General features: G+C 46.8%; 1 protein-coding gene across 1 annotated transcript in view; it reads right to left on the bottom strand.

The window, feature by feature from the left end:
* The window catches only part of TMEM131 (transmembrane protein 131), a 66,782-nt gene that overhangs the window by 26,674 nt on the left and 15,552 nt on the right, over positions 1–24,556 (bottom strand). The window contains 15 exon segments of the mRNA XM_026035619.1: positions 1,439–1,543; positions 1,981–2,115; positions 2,204–2,314; positions 2,713–2,883; positions 2,985–3,138; positions 3,299–3,407; positions 4,321–4,429; positions 9,330–9,391; positions 10,375–10,431; positions 10,520–10,670; positions 13,456–13,536; positions 14,561–14,683; positions 15,403–15,519; positions 16,455–16,578; positions 21,814–21,882. Coding sequence (XP_025891404.1) covers positions 1,439–1,543; positions 1,981–2,115; positions 2,204–2,314; positions 2,713–2,883; positions 2,985–3,138; positions 3,299–3,407; positions 4,321–4,429; positions 9,330–9,391; positions 10,375–10,431; positions 10,520–10,670; positions 13,456–13,536; positions 14,561–14,683; positions 15,403–15,519; positions 16,455–16,578; positions 21,814–21,882 — 1,678 coding nt within the window.

Below are 24,556 nucleotides of genomic sequence, written 5' to 3'. Positions count from 1 at the left end.
ATTTCAGCATTCAACCCCAGAGACAAGTTTTTGTCTCTTCAAATTTTTAACTGAACAAAACTTTCAAAAAATGGTTGCTCAAATCAAARTATTGACTAGCACTTCATTAATGCTACAGAAAGCATTAATTACATTAATTAATTAAAYACAGGAAGCACATCTCTGCTCAATCACACTTAGCATCATTTTCCATGGAACACAACAGCAAAGCTAACATACAAGCTCTCTCATAGAGCATTATTTAATCTTCCTTGAATAGGGCTAGTTCTGTTGGGTAACAGGATGACATCTTTGAGGGGAAAAAAAAAGAATATGAGGCAAGAAGTTACAATCAGAGTTAGAAAAAGGAGCTAGAAGAGACAGAAATACAGCAAATACTAAGGATGTCAGTAACAGTATCCTTACTGTATTGGTCAAGTAACTTGTAAGAACAAACTAGAAAATAAAGGGCTCCAGGTTCCGATACTCAAGGGTCACTCATGTTCATACACATTAAAAAATGTCAAGAATCACAGACAACTGGCAGAAATTAAGAATTTCCTATTTTCTGCAATTTCATCAGAACCACACTGTTCATGCTGTTTCATTGCTGTTTCATTTTCTGACTTTATAACCATTGCAGGAATATCACATCTATTTTTGATATGCATATAACTCAAAGGTCGTGAATACCATAACCCAGTGACAGTAAATGTCATTCTATAATGTAAGASAATCTCTCTCTTAAACTTAATAGTCTCAACAGGAAAGATGTATGAATTTGAGAATTAACCAAACCTTCTTCTCTCTTCTCCTAACCTCGGTGGTTCTGCTGCAGCAACCGTCAGCAAACTAACTTCTCCAAAGCAATTTTCACAGTGGACTTTTACAATAAACCTTGAAAATTCTACCTCAATGTTAGTAACTGACAATGCATCAAAAAAGCATATTGCTGGAACGTGTCATGCCACAGGATCCATGCATCGATGCTTTGAAAATATGTCATGGCAATGACGTTCATGTGGACCCAAGCCTCAAAGCATCAGGTCAGACTGAAACAGAAGCTTCTGAAAGCCAGGGAGAAGCATAATCAAAGGCACTCTTCATTCCTTCAGAGAAGATACAGCTCTGGTAGCACTGCTCTCATTTTCTCCATGGTTGACTTCTCACTGAAACTGCAATCCATCCACTAATACAACTCTTAAAGCTTCATACTTTATGTCATTTACAGTACAAATTAAGACATGTTGCTATACTCACCGATCACTTTTCTGAGTTAATTCAGTCAATTTAGAAAGCCTTACACTAAAAAATGAGATCACTACTAGAAAAAACTCTTTAAGATAATCAGAATACTTGCTACCTTCCTCCTTGCCTTATTAAAACCGATATTTCTTAGGTCTACACTAAAAAAAGAAAAACATATCATCTGTATAACACCAGTGAATAGACAATATACCTCATAATCTGTTGTGATTTGTACAGCTCCATCATGAATTCCTTCAAGTTCTTTTGCTATTAGTTTTACTCTAAACACAGCATAATAACCAGATGTCAGTATCACCTGTAAAGGACAGGAACAGAGTCATTCACTGTCTTCCATTAATGGGAAACACACAGCACAGAAAAACACACCCAACACTGCCCTGTTTCCTAAGCTGATCTGTCTGAAACACATCTATCCATGGTACATACAAGAACAATTCCATCCCATGACTAATACAAAAATAAAATGCTACTGTACTAATAAATTTCACCATTCTCCTTAAAAATGGTTAGGATCATCTCAGGCCATGGAGATTAGAGTCTCTGAATATTTCTGGTTAAAATCTAACCTGAGCATAACTTCTTAAAATAAATTTAAAAGAATCCCCTCCCAACACACACATTGGCAAAAATGGAGCTATAAAAAAAAWAWAWWAAAAWTKGKYMWTTTTTTCCCCCCTCTTCCCTTTTCTTCTAAATCTATTTTGAAGCAAGAGATTCAAAGGATTTACTTACTGAAGACTGATCTGACGCACCAGCGTTTTGCAGCTCAGGAAGGTTTGCAATTATTGTTGTCCTGTTTCCTTTTTCMGTTGTTAGGAGTTCTATGGCCAAACCATCCCCTATAATATGCCAACTTTTTATAGCCAGCTTCAAAGGAACAAAACATAGCGTTTTCAATAACACCAGTCATTTCCATTTTTTTTAGAAGAAAAACTAAGGAGGAACAGATCCTTACCTCTATTGGATTGCTGTTGAGGACTGCAAATAAAATGCTAGTAGCTTCTGCTGCGCTCAGTATTCCAAAATCTATAAATCGTTCCTCAGCTCTTGGAGGCAGCACAAAGTACTAGAAGGATTGACAAAAGCATTTTAGCTTCACTTATATACAAAGCATATGCAAACTCTAAGCTGAGTAACAAATGCATTGAAGAAAACAAAATGAAAAAAAAATCAAACACAGCAGGATTGTGAAACAGTCTCAAAGTTCTACACACTTGCTACCTAAAACCAAAGGGACCAGAAATGGCTTTTTCGACAGGTACAGAAGCTGTTTATGGAAAGAACTGGTGAAGTGGGGTTTATTTCAGGTGACATTTTTCTCATCTGTAAAATCACGATGAAATTAAGAAAAAGCCATTCTCCCATCCAAGCAGAATAAGGAATTACAGTGAATTCTGAGTGTTCTGTTTCTAATTAGACCAAAGTCTCCAGAAAACAAACAAACAAAAAAGGGGAAATACTTACATCTAAAAACCCTGTGTATGCTCTGACAGGTAGGTGAAATTTAGAAGCGTTGGTGATGAGTAAAATATTGTTATCTATATGAACAGATGATGTGGAAGGCATAAAATGAAGTGTAAAAATATATCTGGATTCATTAGGTGGAATTAAGACAGGTTTGCTGAAGTTCTGAACCTGCATCAGTGAAGAATGAAGATCAAAGTTACAATTTAGCAAAGTGCTGGGTATTTAAACATTTAGTTTTAGGAAAACTGTTCCACTGGAACTGGGCTTACTTTAAACATTGGTTTTGCTTCTTCTGGTAACAAAACATCATGTATGAGGACTGCAAAACTGAACGTGTTTGTTAAGTAGATTGGTCTTTCCACGGAATCAGAAGCACTGTCACGGATATGAAAGAGTGTGGCAGCATGATCAAACCCCAAATATCTATTAATAGAAGAAAAAAAAAATATATTAAGAACTGAAGTTCCAGAGTTAAAAGGCACCACTGCTTTATATCCCCTCCTCCTCCACAAATGACTAAAATTCCCTCTGCTAATTCTCAGCACTCAGTTTCTGAGYATCGTTCCACAAACTGTACACTTACCCATCCAACACTTCTGCTTGATATGGTATTTCAAGTTTGGAGTAGCTCTTCTCTTTTGCTTTCACAGTTATTTTGCCTGAAGCCTGCGATGCTTTTTTCGCTTTAGATGCTGCACAGAGGAGAAGACAGGAGGGATGTCAGAGCGAACCACAGATGATCTATCCGGTTAGATCATCACGTGGGGAACAACAAAAGCACAGAGCTGGACCAGAGAAAGCACCACTGAAGGAAATGAATCCTAAAGAAATTTTAAGGAACTGACACAAACCTAGGGAGTAAAAGATCAGAGTTCTGAAATGCTCTCAGCTCCAGTCTGGGGACACGCCTGGGTTAGCGAGCTCACCTGCCTGAGGAAATCCAGTCGTTCCTATCCACATGCCAGACGTGTCCAGAAGGTCACTCAGGTCCCAGGTGAGCTGAATTCCCCACTTGGATCGGGACTATACCCGTCTTSCACTAACCAAATGAATCTCAAAACTACTACGACACTCCTTATTTAAARCTACCTGACAAGCAGGACTTGGGACCAGGACTGCAGCGCCATTTTAATAAACTAAAAGGTGGTCTAAGCTTTGCAGAAATAAGAATTCAGTCTATATAAGTCATAAGAATGAGGCTCCACGGTCACAGAGCAATATTGCCCTGATAGAAATTTCCACAGTCAAGGGATGCGAAACTGCCTGGTGGAAGCCACCAGCCCTCAAAGTACCTGTTCAAAGGGCAACTTATGTCTGGCTGCTTTACTGAAAATAAGTCATCAGTCAAGGTTCTCATTATTATTTGTTACTGGTTAAAGCTACCTGCTGTCGGTGACTTCAGAAATGTTCCCTCTAAAAGCAGTGGAAGTTTAAAAAAAAAAAACAAAAAAAACCTCAAGCCATTTCCAAGTAGAGAAATTCCATTCCCCCCACCCAAAGTGATAAATATAATTTTCTTAAAAGAATGGGAAAATAAAATCACAAGGATTCAGTAAGTTTTCAGAAGAATCTGAAACGCTCCACAAAGAGGGCAGCAGTACTTACCATCAAAGCTAATGCTTGCAACTTTGGTGTATTTACTTTCAGAGGCTTTTAACGTTACTGGCTTGAAATGCACTGTTATAGCTTCATTCTGTGGCGTAGGTCTAACACTCTGCAAACAGAAAGAGAATATCAAGCACCTGCCAATTCATCCCTGCTAACACACTGCACAGCTTTCAGACATCCTTCAGGGCACATGCTACAAACTCAGCAAAAAATACATGTGGTTTTACAGGTCTGTCTTCCCTATAAGAGGGCCGCCTTGTAAGATATGGCAGAACTTTCCTCACATCCTACAAATTAGTCAAGCAGTCAGCGTGCAGGAAGGTGGGCAAGAGAGAACTCTCTTTAGAAATGGCGGATGAAGTATGGACAGAAACTCAACTACAAAAATGCTCCTTTAARTGAAATGGAGAAGGATTTGTTTCTTTTGTTAAAATAAGATTTTTGTTCTTAACGCTGCAGGGTTAAAATAGCTAGAGTTAAAATACASAGTATGTTCGTTTCTGGCTGACTCCTTAACAAAGCTGCTAACTAACTCGTGTAATTAATGGTGGTGATGCACAAGGCGAGAGGAACCCTGTGCCTATGGTCCCATGCTAAGTCTGCAGAGCTGCCAAGAAAAAAATAATTAAATAATTAACTGTACAGAGAACAATTTTCTACCCCTGAGATTATAGTCACTCTGTAATGGCATTTTCCAAGATCAGCTTTTTATTTTAAACCAAATGTAAAAGGTGAATTGGGCACGACCAGAGCAGCCATCCTGCCAGCCATCAGCCACAGAATTACAGATTCTGAATGGTGACATTTGAAGAGYCCATGAAAACTGCTTGTGAAGCCCTTAACAGACATGGAGATTTAGCTASAGAGATTCCCAGGCAGGAACTGGGAATCAAGCATTTAAATGCTCTTATTCTTACTTAAAATTGGGACGGCTGCCACGGTTCCTGCTCCCCAGCTGGCTGCTGCTGGCAGAACAGCTCGGCTGCTCCCGCAGCAGCTGCTGAACGGCTGCAAATCACAGGCTGCTTTCGGCACGCAAGCCCAGCGGGTGCTGGTTTGCCCCATAGCGGCCTGCACAGGTCCGGGAGCTGCCCCGGCAGCAGCTGAGCCTTTCCTGGGCAAAGCAGCAGGGCAGACAACCCTGGGAGGAACCCGTCACAGCTGTTTAAAGCTCAGCTATCCTTCCGTGCAAATAGGAGCCACAACCTACTGCATATGGAGCGCACACGGCTATGGCTGCACCTATAGAACAGCGTCTCCAACCTCTCCTCGAAGATGCTGTATTTTGGATCATCACTCCTGGACTTTATTACCCCCCTACACGGATGCCATACAGATGCTCGACACCTCTCCTGAGTCAGTTCAGCAGCACAGCTTCCTTGTACTGAAATTCCCTCTCACAAACCGGGAATCTTGCCATATCCTAAAGAACGTAACAGCAGCAACGCACACAGGCCATCCTGCCGCTCCCTGCCTCCCAGAGCTCCTGAGGAGACACGGCCAAAGCCGGGCCCAGGCACGGCAAAAACCATGACTGCTTCTMGCAGCTATTTGCATGCTAAGGGCTGCTGCTTAATTACTCTTTTGAAACTGTGCTGATTGCATCCAGCAAACCCAATTAGAAATACGCAAAAAAAAAAGCTAGCCGGTCATACAGAAATGCCACGTTTCAGAGGTGCAGCTCTTCAATCTCGTGGGTGGAAAAAACCTAGACAGATTTACTCAAACTGTCCACTGATGACACATTAACGAGGGAAGGAGTTTAGCACTGTTTTGTTGGAAATGTAATGGTATCGTGCACACTTCTCATTTGTTATTGGATTTCATGATGGGAAAGGAAATATGGTAGTAAGACAACTAAGGAAGAAAGACAACTTCCTTAACAATCTTTTCAACTTGCTTTTCCTCACATGATAGTTAATTTGCCTGAGCAAAAGCAGCTTCCTGAGAACAGCCTCACGAATCATCAAAACTAGCGTCTGCACAGGCAAGTTCCACGCAAACATGCAAAACAAGCTCCATTGAGAATCCACCTCGAACAAGTTCTACCCCAAAACCCAACAATTTTCTCAGAAAAACCCTCAAGGGCGTCTTCTGTGGGGAAGGGGAATTAGTGAAAGAAAGATCTGCTCCTTCACCAACCCGCTGGCAGGCAGCGGCCTGCACCAGGCAGCCCAAGGGCTCCTGCCCTCGGTGTCAGAACCAGCCCCGCTCTGCTCATTCACTTGTTCAGGTAGGTCRCCTGGCTGCAGTTAACTGAATTGTCACAGGAAACGCTGTAAAAGCAGCAGCCGGCACGGCCAGGGAAGCAGCGCTGCTGCTGGCAGCCCACCCGTTCAGCTAACCCGCCCCTGAGTGCTCTGCCTTGGGTGTCCGTGCTCACACGCCGAGCCTAGACAGACAACTCGGAAACAGTCAGCTGCCCCCGGGGTTAAAAAAATCTGCTCTGAAATACCTGAATGTGATAAAAATCCATATATATAAATCTGTGGATTTTTATCCAACCATATATATGTATATATGGATTTTTTGTCACTCTTCAGATATTTCAGAGCAGATTTTACATATATATATATATATATAAATATATATAAAATACACCCCCCCCCCACACACACACACATATATTTTTTTAAAAAATGTTTTTTCCTGTCACAGTCAGATCTCAGCTATCACGTACAGGTCTCCTAAAGCTGCAAGTTCTTTTTGCATAAACCACCACCAGCAGCTTAAATTTAAGAGCACTCTTTTGCTTTTAGCCACCAAATGCACTTAATTCCTATTAAAGAAACATGAAATTTTCATTCTAGAGAAGGGGCGGACAAAAAGCCATCAGCAGCCAAAGCATCAGCAAACCAAGAAGTTTATCAAACTTTTCATCGCACACCTTAATTGGGACGGCATGACAGAAGTTCACACGGGTCATAAAATAAAAGTGATCCTCCCTGAAAACGGGGAAARCCCCACAAATGCAAATAAGGAACTTTTAGAAGGAGCTTTAAATGCAAAAAAAAAGAAAAAAAAAAAGGTGACTCATTTTCCTGACCCAATGTGTTGGGCTGCAGCATGATGAGGTACTTCAAAGCAGAACACGGACGAGTTTGACAAGAGCTCTACTAGCCGCCTCTCATGCACAGGCGACCTGAAGATATTCAGTTCCTCCAGCAGCGAGCTTAAACACGGGCTAAATATAGGCCTGGCCTTTTCTTCTGACATTAAGATGAAATCTGTGACAGAGCTGCTRTCTCAATGGCTTTTAAGCTCTAGCTCCAAAGGGTCAGAAAAGCGTTTYTGAAGATTTCTTAGAAACACCCCGGTCACAATATTGTTCCCAAAACATCTTTATTTGTGCTGACCATTCTGAACTGTATGCGGTTGGCACAGCACAAGTTCACACAGTGACTGCAGTGCTGGGGAGGTTGTGCAGTTTGCAAACATCCCACCGGAGCTCTTCCTTTCTTGGAATAACTACCGGCTTTCAGGATCACTATGGACAGCCTGGTGCACATCAAGAGGGAGCTGGGAGCAGAGGGCTGTAGGTGACACTGGAAAACACGTCACTTCCGGATAGGCAAGAGGCAACTTGATCACTGCAAAGGTGAGCTCTAAAAGCTACAAAAAAACCCCAAACTCATTGATTTTATCCAACTGATAATGGATCCCACCCCCTCCAAGTCTGTCGTGACTTGTAGAACGARGCTATGAAACAACAGCCTGCTGGCCCTGCAAAGAGCACTGTCCAAACAAATGGGTAGGTTGTTGTCCGAAGGAGGAGGTAATATGTTGTCAGAGATTAAAAGTGAGACTGATGGCTTGAGCTTAAAATTATTTCTATTGTACTTAGGACAAGTGTTTCACACTTGAACTATCCATATGCCTAAAATCTGGCCATTCTAAGAAGACCAAAGAACAGGCATCACCGACAAATCTTTTGAGGAATCTTCCAACCTGTTGGTTGTAAAAGTTTTATAATTCCTTAAAAGAAAAAAGGAGAAAATCAAACCAAAACATGTAACCACGCTGCGCCAGAGGCAATTCCTAACTTCAAAGACCATATGAGGCCTTGAGGCTACTGCAGTCTCACTAATGTAAAAAGCATTAGGGCTTTCATAATTTAAGTCTTGCTCCTATAATATTACAAGTTTGTCTCGACTTAAAAATTGCCAGGGAGCAATAATTTAGCAAGCAGCATTGCAGTGGGCTATCATCACCGTGGAAAGTTATTCTTATTGTAAAAATGTGTTATTCGTAGCCTAAATTTGCCTCGTCTCTTTTTCTAGTATCTTGTTTTATGTTTGTGTTAGACTTCTATTATTAAAATATTCTTCCCTAGCTATAGGCACAAGCTTTATAAACACTGCAACGCTCTCCAAGAGTTCAGCACGGCCTCTTTGCCAGTCCCTCAGTCATTCCTGCCTCCTCTGGATCCTTTCCAGTATTTCAATATTATTTTTTGAACTACACTGGGAGAAAAAGTAGAGCTAACAGCAAAAATAATYTGCAAGAGAAAGAAGAGGAATGGAAAAGAGTGAGAAAAAGAGTGGGCAATGAGAGTAAAAAAAATACRTAAAAGAAGATATGGGCGAATGAAGGTAGATGACCCAAACAGAAGCAAAACGCTGTGATATAAGTAGCAAGCAGAAATCCCCACACTGGGGTTCTCCATCTGTGGCACTTCCTCTGCAGCCGAGGGGGCCTCGCGGGACAGGGCTCCAGCAGCTTCCCAGGCCCTTTTTCCTACTTCAGGCTACAGAGCTGAAAAGCTCAGGAGAACAAGAGCCACTGGACCTCCCGCTCTGGCAGGTTTGCTGTAAAGCACACGATTCTGTAAAGCACGCAAGCTGTAACGCGCACGCAGGTTGTTTGTCCAACTACAAAGTTGTATTTTCAGTCACACATCTCGTAGCTTCCAATTCCGAGCAGCGCACAGTGATCTGTGAGCGATCGATTTTTATGAGAGACAGACCCAAGCAGAATGATTCAAACAAAAACGAAATAAAACTTACTGTAATTGGCACATCTTTTGTTCCTGAATTTAGTAAGTGCAGGTTTAAAATTTTTGGCAGATCTGTTAACAAACAAACACACGGAGCTGTTAGGTTATATCAACACATACACRAGCAATCTGCACTAGCTTTTTTTCCCCCAAATTACATCAATTGTTGTTTGGTGTTAAAAGCACAGACAGCCAAATCTCATCCCAAACCTAATCCCAAGAACCTGACACACTTGGACACGTTTTTAATGTATTGGTCGGTATCGTAAGCTCCAGTTAATGTTTTAGAAGTCAGAGAGGTTAAGGAGTGAACAGGGTAATAACGCTACAATGAATGTTTTTATCAGAGGCACCAGTATTCAGTAGAAATTGAGCTTTAAAAGGTCTTTAAATGAGCAAATTGCATGGAACAATACTTTGGAAGCCGTACCACTTTCTAAAAGAAGATATTGACTTTTTTTTGAGAACAGTGTACCCTTCTACAGTGTTGCAAGGTATCTTCAGCTGTGTTTTCTGCCACATACAGATTGCAGCTTTTTGAGTTCACTAAACAATCTCACTAACAGGATAAAATGTTTACAAATATACACAGAACCACAGAAGGGCTGARGTTGGAAGGGACCTCTAGAGATCATCTRGTCCAACCCCCTGCTCCAGCAGGGACACCCAGAGCACGGGGCACACGGTGGCATCCAGGTGATTTAAAGAAAACAGATCGAATTATCACATACAAAATTGGGTTCCRAGCACCTGCACTATTGTGGGGAGGGCAATCAATAGAACAAATGCAGACAGAAGCACTGCTACTACTGGCTTCTGGAGAACAGCATGGGCAACTAGGCAAGACCAACACATATCTCCTTACTACCCCTAAAACCTAATGTGTCAACTACTGCTTGCTGCACGTGTCCCAACTTCACTCACAAGTGCGTGTGTTTGGGAGGAGTTTCACCACAGTTTTGCCCTATTTTTAAAAACAGGATGCTCCTGAACTGCACCAAGGTAACTGTGCTCCCCTGCAATGGAAATAGCTTCAAGTCTAAAGTCTAACTTACCTTGTGTCCGTAGTGTACCAAAATCTAGCATTTCTGTGGATGAATAGATTCCYGGAGCTTAAAAATAAAGAAATAAAGTTACCAATTTTTATTCGGTTCAAAATAAACTAAGTCGAACAACTTCAACAAATAGTTTTCTACAAACCTGTTGTAACTTCTACTTCAACAGGGAGAATGATAAATTCTGTGTTGTCTGAGGCATTTGTTTTTATTCTAATGAAAGCTGTATGATTATCCGCTTCTCTGGAAGAAAAGCTGGCTCTCATCACTCCTTTCGTTTCATAGGGAGGAATTTCCTAATAAAATAATCAAAGCACACCAATTAGAGCACAGCAATTACAGAAAGAGCTGCCAAACCAAAAAATTACAATAAAAGTATTARGTAAAACTGCATTAAGAGGAAAAAAAAGTTAAAAAGGGTAAAATATAGACAATGTTTTTTTAATTACCATTAGATATAGCAAGGATTTTTTACATTGGATAGTATAATGATCATCAGAAGAAATCCTCACAATACTGACCCTGATTAAAARTAAGTATACACGGGAGGGATCCCATGTCCCATTCAATAAACTTTTATCAAAATTGTAATAGAAAGCAGTGGACTGACAGAATGAAAGCACAAAATCTAGTGATAAAGAGTGCCAGAACATCAAGCACACTTTAATTGCTTCCCCCCATTAAAAAAAACACAAAAATATACAGCTTCAGTGATACAGAAGCGAACGTTAAAATCACTCAATTAAATGCAAATCAAAACAAATGCAGAATCGTTAAGTATCCAGGAGTTTGAAGAGTTGCCAGTTTATCAGCCATCAAGCAGCTCACAGCAAAAAGCCACAAGGTGCTGGTGTTTCTCGAGCCAAGCCTATTCCTGCAGTCCCAAACTGCATTCCAAGCTCGAAAGTCGCTCCCTGCTGTATCTGCTGGACGCGACTGCAATGCGGAGCCAGCTCCAGGCTGATGGTTCCAACACTAACRCTGCACGTGTTCCCACCACCTGATGGGCTGGTGGTTTGGGTCGGGATTTACTGAAGAGGAGGAAAACTCATTTCAAATTTGAAGATTCTTGCACTTGAAATGCAAATAAAATGGGCAGCAAGTAGGCATTTCTGAGGGGTAACCCTTGCCTTGCATGGGTGCTTTTCAGCTGGCAGCTTCTTTTATATTTTTGATGATGGAGACTGGTCAAGGCACAATCCAGATACGTGCACGGTGCCTCAGCCATCCCCTCGGCTCCTTCTGCAGCACAGAACTCACACCGACTCACTGTGGGTGTCCCGCAGTATTTTGTCTGGACCAGAGATTGTAAGAGTTTGCTTTGAAAAGCGTCACCTATCCAAGTCCTAGTTTCAACTGCTACTMCCTGACAAGTTCCCAGATTAAAGTCTATATACTAATTTTCACAATTAATTCCAATCCAGATCTGACCTAACACAGGGGTTCATCAACATTCCCAAGGATGTCATTCGATTCTTCTGCACAGGTCATCCACGATTTGTCAGCCCCATGAAGTACCTTTAAGCAGCGACTACGAAAATACTCCTGCAAATCTGGACCATTTCACCCAAGCAGCTGGCATCAAGGCCACTTTAGACAACGTCATCGCCATCTTTCAAACCATTACAGCAAAGATTGAGAGGAAAAGCAAGGGGGTAACGTGGATTTGTATTAACCCAACCCCTTTTCCAGGGAACACAGGGGTAGGAGCTGACTAGAGCTCAGCTACCTGCCTCTCCCTTGCCGTGGAGTGACGCTTTCACACTGATGTCACTAAGAGCTGCCCCTAGATCCTGCTTTTCATCTTCCACCCTGCTCTTCATCTGCAAGCTGGCCCAGAAAAGCTGCATTGCTACATGCTCAAGAAACAGATCGAGGAACAAAGCAGAGCCAAGAAAGAGGAAACAAAACCCATTYGTTTCTTTATGGCTCTGGGACTTTTGTGCACGCCTACCTACGGTTAGAGAATTCAACACTCCCCTCGAGCTCTGTTGCATTAACAGGGTTTTCTTTAGAAGCRCAGTCATTTGACTAAAATAGCATCAAAATGTTCCTTTTGGAATCCAGCTTTAATACTTGCTTATATTTAACTCAGCATCTGTTTGTGTTTTTTCCACCATATTTTATAAAATGCTTGTGATTACTCGCTTTATTTTTTTATTTCTTATTTTCCTATCTTGGGTCARGATATTTCCATTTTCACGGACTTGGACTTTCTCCAGAAGTCAGGAATTAAGTTCTGTGATCTTCCTCTTTGCCCCGCTGGCAACACCCTGGCTTTGCTCACTACAGATGTAACTCTCAGGGACTACTGACGTGCTGGAGCCAGCCAGAGACCAGCACTGCAGCCTGAGGACTCTGAAATTCCAGAGGAGAATCGAAGAAAAGGAATAGTTTCCACCAAGGCCCAAAGCTGAAACTTAACTTTGAGAGGCATCCTGAAAGTGGTTTTGCTAAAAGGTACGAGGACGCACCACTTCAAAAGCTGCGTGAAGTGAAAAGCACAGCACAGATTCCACAGGCCAGACTGGGCATCCATCTAACTGGGGCTGAGACCAGGGATGTGGACAGGCACACAGGGATACGGCCCAGAGCAGCGTCCTGCCCGCACTGACTCACGAGCCAGAGATTTACTGCAGCCAGAAACAGCAACAGCCCCTGCCATAAACTCAGCCGCCTGCTATTGAACACCAACATACACCCTCTTCACCCACAAGGATGGCAGCACGGATTTCCTTAGCCTTAAATTTTTTTTTTCTGTATTTTATTTGCATAATTTTCCTGTGGGCTAAATCCAGTGCACAGGCCATGAGAGCATCTACAGTGCCCTGGATGTTGACACGGGTGTAATTCATTCTCGTGGGTATCACTTTGCTCCTCTCATTTCAAAAAAGCAACGCTCAGCATTAATGGTTCCTTAAATTAGTAGTGGGAACTGAAGGAAAAACATTTATTAGATCTGTCACTGCTTCAGTTGTTATGGGACACTTTTTTTCCTTTAAGAAAAAGATCAAGCAACAAGAGAAAGTCAGGTTGAAAAAGAGAGAAGTATAATGAACGTTACAAGACTTCATTACTCACCCACAGCTTCCTTGTACCTCCCTGCTGCCCCGTTGGGAGCTCCAAGTGGAGATCACCCCCACTGGAATACATTTCCACCACCTGGAAAACAGGAAAACGTTACCACTTGACAACAGTGGGAGCCCAGAGTGCACGGGCCTATGGTCTGGCAGCAGCTCACAGAATGACAGGATGGTTGAGGCTGGAAGGGACCTCCGGAGATCATCCAGTCCAACCCCCTGCTCCAGCAGGGACACCCAGAGCACGGGGCACAGGGCGGCATCCAGGCGGGTTGGGAAGATCTCCAGGGAAGGAGACTCCACAGCCTCCCTGGGCAGCCTGTGCCAGGGCTCTGGCACCCTCACAGGGAGGGAAGTTCCTCCTCACATGGAGATGGAAGGAAGCTGGACTGTGACAGTCCCTTCCAGGTTTGCTCTCGATGCCAACACAGGTACTTGCTGCCGTAGAGCACAAGTGCCTTCTGCAGCACATGCGTTCTGTGGGTCACTGACCCCACAGCATCCTACCCCAGGGCCCCAGTGCTCGACCCATCCACCGGCTTCGCTCGATGCCCTGGCCGGGGCCGAGCTGCGGAACTGCCCGAGACRTTCGCTGTCCTACCTGCATCTCACACACCTATTAGGTCCCCGCACTCCCTATTTGCATTGTTTTCCTGAAAGCAGCTTGGCAAATGAWGGGAGCATCGCTCCTGTCCTTGCTGATCGAGAGGAATAAAACCCAGATGACTCCTCAAGCTTTAGGATGAGGATGAAATAATATTGATGCCAAAGGGAGCTATGAGTCTTGGCCGAGTTCAACCCATGAGACATTTTGTCTGCTGCAGTCCTTGTCTTAATCAACCATGATGTTTAGTTTRTTCTTTTGCAGTTATTATGAGAATTAAAAAAAACTCCACAGATTTCACAGCTAAACCCTGGCTCAGCACACWCAGATTTATGAGCATAATCTGCATTCTCTAGTACGACTGAATTGCATTTATGCATAGAGAAGCATCTATATAATGGGGTAGAGCTTTGCAATTTAAACGGCATTTTAAGATATTCCAGAATAAATTCCAGTTTAATACCAGAAACAAATGAATCTTTGACATCCCTGTCAAGCTCACCTGCAATGGTTCACTGTGAGGGTTGTGGATATTTATTATAGGAGAAAAACTGCTATTTACAGGAACTCTTGCCCCAATAAAAGGGCGCAGCCGATAGGGGTTCGGTATTCCAATGCCAAACACCTGGGATAAAACATAAAGGACAAAAACAAGCGTAAGGAACAGTCTGCAGTGGTTCCAGAGCCCATGTGCCAATTTGGGCAGCCCACCCGCTATGTTTTCCCAGCCAGGTTTCAAGCAGAGTTCTAACTGAGCATTTAAAAGCAGTGTCCTGGTCCAGGCCCGAGACAAGCCAGGCAGCTGAGCTGGGAGCAGCAGCGGGGCCGCAGCCACCGCTGCTCCCAGCCCCGGCACTCGGAGCACAGGGAGCCTCAGGCCACCTTTTCCTTTGCTGGCGTTCTGAAATGCCACACACACAGCAGGGCTTAAAAGGTGCAGAGCCTCCTCGGCTGCTACCACTGCACGGGCGGCTTCCAAGCTCTCCGGCAAAGAGTTTCCTGCCAGCTCGAGAAGTGCCTTGTCACCGCACGGGACAAGCAGGGAGCTCTACAGAACGCGCTCGATGGCGGCAAGAAGCCACCAAGACACCCCGGGCAGGGAAAAAGGGCACTGAAAGGGTCTTAAAACCAATCCAGGGATCCTGTTTACAGCGTTTCCCCACAGATATTTCTACCGGGGTGATTCCTGTGGGGTGACAAGSGCCTGCGAGGGAAGCTGACAGGCCTGTCCAACAAGGAACATGGTACAAAGACTCCCGTGGGTCACACAGCAACAACCGGCACCGTCCCGGCTGTCTCACACCTCTCAGCTGTTTCCAAGTGTTCTCCACTTACTGCCCTTACCTGGTAAGTAAATACCCCATGATTAGAAGTGTTAATAAATAAAGTGTTCTCCACGTTCCCCACTACTCTCGCGAGGAAAACTACATCGAAGGACGTATTGCCTCCTGGAGGAATTTTCTGGGGGGAGAAAAGAAAAAGACAAGGAAGAAGCAAAATTGCTTGAGAACATCAACCCACTGCATTAATACACAAAGAAGCAAATCTTTGGGTGGTACAGAAGATCTCCAGGTGTGCTTTATGGAAAGGACTCCTTTAGAAAGTCTATTATAGATCTAGAAAGAAATTAGCAGAATTTTTAAACAGATGTGCAAATAAATTAAAACTATTTCACAGCACATCCAGTGCACGTTTATATTTGATTTTTAGGCTGAACTGTAAGTGCAGAGCTCTGCACAGTGCAGAAATACTTTGACTGAGAGGTCACAGAACAGTCACTGCAAAACTTTCAGCAGTTTCCAAAGGAAGGCATTTTGTTCCTAAAAGCATTTTACACAGCCCCCGCTAAACCACAGCCCAACAAAACTGAAACTAGACGGCTATGTCAGCAACTTAGTTAAGAGCAGTTTAGTTCAGAGTTAGCCCTGCTCATGCCCTGCCTTTCGAGCTCCAGGAGGCTCTTGTGACACAACGGCGGCAGCTGCACCGGGATATCTGCCTTGGGATAACCCGTCTCAGACTAACACCATTTCAGCGGGATTACAATTTTCCCAAAGGCTCTGAACGCCGTTTGCTGCCAGGTGTGCTCTAAAGTAAAGTACATTTTTTGGTCACTTCAGCAAAAAGCGACGTGTTGTTGACCTGCCAGGGCCAGTATTCACTTCCCATGCAGTTAGGATCCCTGCAGGACACCCCACTCCTYCCTCCCAGAGGTCCGTGGGCATTTCCACGGCCAGTTCAACCCCACGTGGTAACAGAGAGGAGATCAGGGAGGGAGGAATCTGCCTTTGTGCCCAGCTGCTGCAGCAGGAAGCTCACGTAAAGAAGGGGAGGGCGAAAACAAGCTCCCCTTCGGCAAAGGGACACGCTCATTGGGAGGAGGCAGAACCACTCACCCTATTCTGGAAAAACGATGCATGGAAGTGTGATGTAGTAGCAGATATTGATACTAATGTAATTGTTTCTTCTGAGCTAGGATTATGTAGGTAAACTTTTTCCATTTTTGGCATTCCAACTGGCCTGTCAAAAAAGAGAGAAAAAAAAATTAAATGCCAGCATTTGATCAATGATACAAAATTAGACTTTGTCTCATTGAACCAGAAAATAAATATAGCAGTGATTAACATCGATAGAGTTTCCATTAAAYGTTTTTTTGAAATAACACAGGCAAATTCCACCTTAAAGAAACACAAGGAACTTGACATTTAATTTCACATAAATTTATCAATTTATATAGTAAGACGAACAGAAAACAAGTAGTTTCTCAGGTTTCTACTTCAGCAAGTTTCTTATTCCTGCACCACAACCTAAGTAATCCCCTAAAAAGGAAACAGAACATGCCCTAGAGAAAACTCTATGCAAAATACCCCTACCTAAAATCCAGAATTTCTATTGTGTTGCATTTTATCATATACTCTACACAATTAAGCATACAGACACATAAGCATACGGACACAGACCYACACTAAGGGGAAGAAAAAGAGGTTCCTGAGAAACTCTAGCACTGAAGCCTCAACACAGGAGCATTTTTCCAGCAACAAGTCACAGTAATAATTTATTCTACATTAAACTTGTTCCTTTTCACCTCCAGCAACTCGTACCTGCTTACGGGGCAAGGGAGGCCCCACTTTCACTCCCAGACCTCGGTGCCTCTCGGACTTTTTCCCAAGCCAGGGAAGGCAGACGCAGCGATCAGTCATTTGGCGCTGCTGCCTACGAGTGTCCATCGCGATTTGGTCCAAAAACAAAAGATCTGGAATTCAAGGTTGCCACTTCTTTGCTTTAARCTTATGCCCATTCTGCCCCTGCTTCGCGTCACCGAACATCTCAAACTCACACCCCAAACTTATGGGGCACAAAGAGCTGCTTGCAAGGCCAGCCGGTGCTGATGCCCAAAGGCAGGCAGCCCTCCCGCCACGCTCCTGCCTCTGCTGAAGGGGCCAAAGCAGCACGGGCTGCTGCGCTTGCAGAGCTGCCAACGGGAGGGCCAGGGCGGTTCTGCTCTACAACACAGACTGCACCAAAGAGAAGCACCAGCGGTAAGAGCCCGGCTGCCCCAGAGCTCACCGGGTTATCCCGGTGACAGGCAGCACCTTCTGGCTCGCACGGAGAGCGGCGAGGGACGCGGAGTCAGCTCAGATACACAACTGTGAACCTTAACAAAAGGCACCGTGCCTTGCAGAGTGAAATACGCGCAGTCCYGTGCTCTGCTATCGCTGAGCTGCTTTCCTGGCTTCCTCGCTCCTCCTAATTTCACACCTGCCGACATCCCTCTCTCCTCATTCCTTTTCGTGTCATCCTTTCAGCCCCTCCTCTGGCTCAACAGGCCAGCGCTGCCCAACACGACTCCCCTCCTTAGGAGGGACCTGTGCAAAGCCCAACACCCACGTTCAGCCCCAAGCACAGGCACCTACTGCCGCCGTGCCCAAGAATATTAGGAAGAAAGAGGCTTGGTCAGCTACCAAGTTTGCCAGAACTCTGTAGCTACCACCTCCTCAACCCAAAGAGCAAACCTATACAGATACACAGCAAACTCTGGAGCTCTTCTCCGCGTACCAAGTGCTTGTCACCCCAGAGAGGACTGTGAATGAGGACGTGGCCACYCCAACAAAACACCCGGACAGGGCCCACACCTCAGTGCCCCCGGCTCAGGAGCAGGCAAAGCGGAGCCGGGAGGGCGGCTCCTGCCCCAGAGGCACCTCCCGCTCCCTGGGCTTGGCGGCTGCTTCCAAAGCCTTTCCCTGCCACGAGGGCAGCCGGCCTCCAACGCTCCGCCGGCCTGGTAACCGAGCGAAGGCAACGAGGTTCTGCCAAAGTCTCCGTGGCCTTTAAAACAATTGCTGTTTTTTTTTTTCCTTTTTTAAATAAAGTGGTGGTGTTTCAAACAGCCGCTTTCCAGGCTCCTCTGCAGCCCCCTGGTCACCCGCCCCGCTTCCTGCCCCACTCCACGCTCCCGTGGCGCTCCCTTCCTGTGTGCGAGTTCGGCCAGGAGCTCCTCTCCATCCACAGGGGCCTCCTGCTGCCTTCGCTYGATTCCTGCTTGCTGGGAAGGGCCGTTCCATGAGCTTGGAGGAGATCCTCAAACATCAGCCGGCTCTCTTGGATCCTCTTCCCTCCAGGACCGTATCCCCCAGGAGTCTTCCCAGCGAGGTCCAGGCGGGAGCCGTGACCCTGTTTTGCTCCACGTGCTGCCCGTTTAGATGCACCAACAAGCCCGTGCTGAAGCCCTTCGCTGCTGCAGCTCTGCGTTTTCCTGCATGGAAACTAGAGTACCTGCAGCATCCTACAGGAAAGTCCTTGTGGTTGGATTAATTTCTACGTTGGAGATCAAGAGGGAGATTCTTTCAATTAAACACAAGCAGCTCCTGCCAAGARTTGGAGGAGAAATGCTTGATTGTCTCAAACTTAATTAAAAAAGAGCAACTATTCCCTGTGAAGCAAACACGGATTGAGAGAACTGCCCCTCTAAAGGGGCAATTAACATTTCTTCTTATTGCCCGCAGTTTAGGCCCCTCAGTGAAAACACAGCTTCATTTACCAGTCTCACACAGCTCCGCTACTGAAAGCCAAAGGATACACACGGAGCAGACACCAACACTGGCGGATGCAAGAAGCGGCGCTAAGACGACTGGAGCGAGAACTGGGGTCACCCCAGACAGTCTATCATCATCATCCTCCTGCTTTTCCCTGCTATATTCCAAGGGCACTCCCCAGCCCCACGCTGGGCAGCGTTGGGGGCCGGGCCGTGTCCAGCTCCCGCTCCGGATGCCTCTGGAGCCAGTGCGGGCGGCAGCTCCGGAGGCGCCGTGGGGCAGGGAGCTCGCCAGCAAGCGGGGCCTGGCGCCGTGGGGCTGCGTGTGGGGCCCCTCCGGAGGGAGCCGGGGCCACCGGCGTGTCGCTGCCGGCTCCATGAGCCGGGCCGCGCTCCCGGAGCCCGGCAAACCCCGCTCCGAGCCGACACCGCGCGGCTCTCGGCCGCACAGGCCCCTTCCCAACCGGAGCCCCAACACRGAGGCACCCGAGGGGGCCCAGACGCCCCATGGGGAGAAGAGCAGAGGAAAGTGGAGGGGCCACCACGTGGGCCCAGGCCGCTGAGCAGCTTCCAGGTCCCACCGCCCTTCACAGACYGAGACAGCTCTCCTGCTTTAGGCTTGACCAGGAGTTAGTCCCTGCTTAGCACAAAACGGGRCACGCGCTGTTCTTCACGTGTGCAGGAGCAAACATGGATCCCACACGGATAAATGAGACTTTTTCCAAGGAGTCACCAAGATCCCATCCACAGAGCAGTCTTAGCCTGTGACCCCCGGGTTAGGGGTGTCAGGAGCTGCCCCCTCGCTCGCAGCCTCACGGGATACGCGACCAAAACAGGGCAGGTCTGGACTAAACGCCAAGCGACTGCCCGAAGTCTTCTTGCCTTTAACAAAATCCCAGCAGAAACGGGAAAGCTCAATTCCGCAGCTTTCTCCTTTAAAGATCTCAACTTCCCATATGTTAAAATATGTATTGAATGTACAGTATAAATAYGTGGTTGCATATTTCAAGTACTTAAGGCCTTTCATTGGTTAAAAATAAAAGAAAAATAAGGATCCGGATAAGCTCTCCACTCGTTAAAATCAACTCTCCTGTATTTACTGCTGTGAACTAAAGTTCCTGAAAGAGGAGAACTAATTTGCTAACTCCCCGCTCTCTTGAGCTACTTCCAGCCCCACGCTCGCAGCGGGGCCGGCAGGATCGGAATATTCAAACAGCTGAGACTCCTCCTTGCGAGGCCGCCTGAAAGAACAGCTGGAAAAATCAAAAAAAGGACAAAAACTCCCACTAAACTCCGCATTATTTGGCTGGCGAGCTGCTTGGCGCCTGCAGCCTGTCGGGCCCAGGAGGCCGGGGACACGGCAGGCTCCTGCCAAAGCCACCGCGCTGCTGCTGAACGCCTTGAGGGCGGGCTGCAGCCGCAGACCTCAACCTTCTTTAAAGGTTATTTTTGATGCCTTACAGAAACCCTGGCTGATTTTAAGAGGGGAGTGATTTCTGCCTGCAGAATATATCACGCTCATATTAGAAAAGCTGTAGAAAAGCCTATCTCAAGGCTAAAAAAAAAAAAAAATCTGTAATTATCACTGAAAACTGAGAACTTCACTTATTTTCTAGCTACTTTTTACAAAAGCTCTTGGTTTGGTGCTCACAGATCCCCACTCACAGGCAGCACCTCCAGCTGCGCTGCTTGCCTTGGCAGAGATGGCAGCCAGGCTCGTGGTTAGGACAGCTGCCTGTCCTAAGCAAGCGTGCTGCCTAAGCGTGGGCTAAGCCAGTGCGCCGTCCTAAGCAGTGGGCTGCCCCACTGAGAGCCCCAACGCGCCGCCCGACACCACCAGCCCTTCCTTGCACGGCCGGGCTCCCCGGGGCTCCGAGGCTGCTTTTGTGCAACGGAGCTTCCTGCCGAGCTGCTGCTCCGCACGCAGCGCCCGCGCCGTGGGGACACGCGCGGCCCCGCCGCTGGCTGCGTCCTTCCCGTGTGGGAAYGGGAACAAAAGCGTTGGGAACAGCCTCGCTCAGGCCACGTTGTGTCGAGTTTTCAGCCATCACGCACAGAGCGCACGTATCTACGGTGTCTGTTGCTATTTTTTAAGGTTAAGGGAGCGCGGCCGCCTGTGCGGGGCCAGCAGTTCCTGGAGAGGGAAGCGAGGCGCTAGGGCAGCTCTGGGAGCACTGGGGCTTCCAAGAGCCGGGAGGAGCATCTCCGGCAGCGCCAAACCCGAGCTTCCTTCTGYGCTTCTTCCATCCCCACGGCCGGGCACGGCCGCGGCTGCTGCGAGCCCTGAGGGCGCCCGCGAGGCGGCAGTCGCAGGGTGCCTCAAGCTGTGGGGCCCAGCCCCACGGCTCGAGGCCCCACGGCTCGAGGGCCGGCCTGGCTTCAGGGCCCGGGCTCGCCCCTCTCCCTGTTCTCGCGGGGAGCCCTCGCAGAGGGCAGGAACCGGCCGCAGGGGCAGTCGCAGCCTTGACCCCCGGCGGCGGCGGCGGCCGAAGGGGGAGCGCAGCGGCGCTCCCGGCTGCTCGGACCGGCCTCCCGGGAGGCCACCGGCACCGTGGATACCGTTCCTGCCATACAGGGCGTCTCCAAGGGAAAGTCAGGATCCCAGCTCCTGATCCCGTGGCACGCAGGCCACCCGCGCCACGGACACCGCGCCGGCGCCGCTCACGGACACTGGCCACACCGCCCCGCGAGGGCGGCTGATCCAAAAGATTTTTCCAACTTACTGTTCGTGGAAGTCCAGCATTGGTGGCTCAAACCGGAGAGGTCGGCAATTTCCCCGATACAAGGATACACTGCAAGAAGGAAAAACAAAGTGCTGTAAGAGATATCGTTAGGGGATACGCTTTGGCTCTCCTTCCACYTCAAGCCATCCTCTAGGGGTGAAGGAGCCGCTAACGCCAGCACGAGCAACCCAACCCGCTCCAAGGCAGGGGCAGCCAGGCAAGCTCGCAGCCCGCCGGCTGCCGTCCCACCGCATGGGACTCTCGGATGCTCCAGGAGAGGTGACGCAAGAGCACAAACCTGGAGGGTGGCCGTAACTCAAACGCTGCCCATTACACACGCACAGGAAAACCAGGGTAAGGAATAAGCCAACTAATAGGCTTAGATTACCTTTCGCATCCAGGTGTCCTGCCCAAGACACAGAACGGAGCCACTGAGAGCATGAGGAGCTGCTCTGGCTGCGCTAGTCTCCAACAGACAGCAGCTCTACCCTGAAAACTGCATTGGCTTGGACCAGCTTCCCCCTCGAGAACCGTCTGGGAGGTTGCCCGTAGGCAGAGGCTAAAATTCAGGAATCACTCAGCAATTCAGCACTAAAGACTACCTGGGAACGCTCGCTTGCGAGGTTTATTCTACAGCTGACAACCCAGAACGTAAGTTACAACAAGAAGTAAATGTGGTTTCACTGACAGACCCATGTCTGAATCCAGAATGAAGCGACTGTGCCCACGCCTGTCTGTAGGTCAGCAAGCCTTTATTTGGGATTGACTATAATCCAGATACAGACATATACATACACRTAAATAAAAAATGCACATGCAACAGGGAGGGAAGAGTGAAAAACTAAGCAGAAAAGGGCAAAACAAGGGCTCAAGACCAACGGTTCCTGGACTGCCCAAGGAAAGGCAGGCAAGGAGCTGGGCCTGGAAGCAGAGCGCTCTGGATGTGGCAGCGGGGTCAGATAAGATATGTAGGACAGAGGAGGAGCCTGCGTGACCTGCACTTGAAAAGACAAAGGAGCMTTTGGAAAACAATGAGGCTACTGGTTGGACTACAAGCAATTTCAGGTCGCGGCACTCCTTATCTGATCAAGCTACTGGGCCTAGCGATGCAAAACACTGACCTACATAAATTCTTTCCGACACATCACGATGGTTTTTTTCCCCTTAAAAATCTCGATGATCTCAAGCTCACGCTCCGCCAAGGATGATGAAACCTTCCAAAGCCAGGCCCAGCACCGGAGCCGCGTGGGCCCAGGCTCAGGCTGCTACCTGACAATAACTAGTTGTGCTGTTGGCACCTTTTTTTCTTTAAATGCTTCTGGTCTGTCTTTGCTTTCTGACTGTGCATCAGCAGCTGGACGCCCAAAGCCATGAGGCAGCATTCCCAAGGGCAGCCGGGGCCGTGGGGCCAGGAGCTGAGGGAAGAGCAAGGAAGGGGCCCGGAGGACACCCAGGGCTCAGCTGAAGAACTCCAGGCAACTGGAATTAGCCCATTCCTTCCAGGCACCTCCAGGAACGCTAATTAATGAACAAAATCAGACACGTTTCCACACTCCACTTCCACAGGCAACTATTTACGGAAGCTAAAAATCCCTAAATGGGGCTAAATGGGCTATGGAAACTTAGCGATGTTCTCCAGTAGCCTAGACCTGGGTGATGATAATGGCACAAAAAGCAGACTTCATAAATTTATATATTTATGTATATAAAAACCTTAACGACTCCCAACAGCACTCCACGACTCATTCTGAGGTATAATACCAGGGAACAGAGACACCTCTCATTTACACCTCTCKCAGTGAGGATGTTGAGGTAGCCTGAACACTTCCCGGAGATGAGCCGTTAAAACCAGCTTTATCCTCACAGGAAAAATCTTGCGTTAACGGGGATATTCCCAAGGGTCCAAACAAGCCTTCAAAGTCCCCTGCTCGCTGAAGTTAATGCTCCCATTTTGCAAAAAAAAAAAACACAACAAAAGCTGGGCATGTCTAAATGGACAAGTGCAACAGCTTCATGCATTTCTTATCAATATAATCCTAAAATTCAACTACTCTTATTCTGGAATGCTCCTGAAAATAAGTTTTTTTCAGCACCACACACAGGTTGCCTCCAACTCCCAAGTTACGAGCAGCCAGCACGCCTCATGTGGAGCTTGTAAAAGAACCAATCCATTTACAGGGAAGTTTTCAAAAATATTTATAGGGATCACAAAAATGAAGTATAATATTTGGCACAACAGCTATTACCTTTGTTTCCCAATACACCTGAACGTGTGGATTTTTCTTTGCTTTTACTGACAAGAGGGAAACATTGGAGCAATATAAAGCTCACCATGTCGGACAAGGYGCTATACCTCCAACCACAAGCTTTMTTTAGACATTGACTCGCTATGAAATTTCACGGCCAGCTTGCAGACTGCACCTGAACACTCACTCCAAGTCTTCCTGAAAGGAATAAAATAGCTAAAACAGCCTCATGAATCTTGCCAACATCCATGCAAACGGCCCAGAAACGGTGCCCCTTCCCCATGGGGCACCCCCCAACCTGCAGAGCTTCTGCTCCAGCATCTGCTCCCCAGGCCCCTGAGCTGCCCCAGTTTGCTGAAGGCTGCTGCATCACAAGCCGGGCCCRGGGTTACAGGAGCAACATTGCTCCAATGGGGAAAAATTCCCTCYGGAATTCCCAAGCTTTGCCCCGCGGGAGCCGCAGCGTGGGCCGGCTTGCAGGCTGGAGACAGCCACGG

This window comes from Nothoprocta perdicaria, unplaced genomic scaffold (genome assembly GCF_003342845.1).
Source record: "Nothoprocta perdicaria isolate Ctin4 unplaced genomic scaffold, notPer1 scaffold_163, whole genome shotgun sequence".
Classification (NCBI taxonomy): Eukaryota; Metazoa; Chordata; class Aves; order Tinamiformes; family Tinamidae; genus Nothoprocta; species Nothoprocta perdicaria.
The sequence above is the reverse complement of the archived record's forward strand: the minus strand, read 5'-3'. Positions and strand labels throughout refer to the sequence as shown.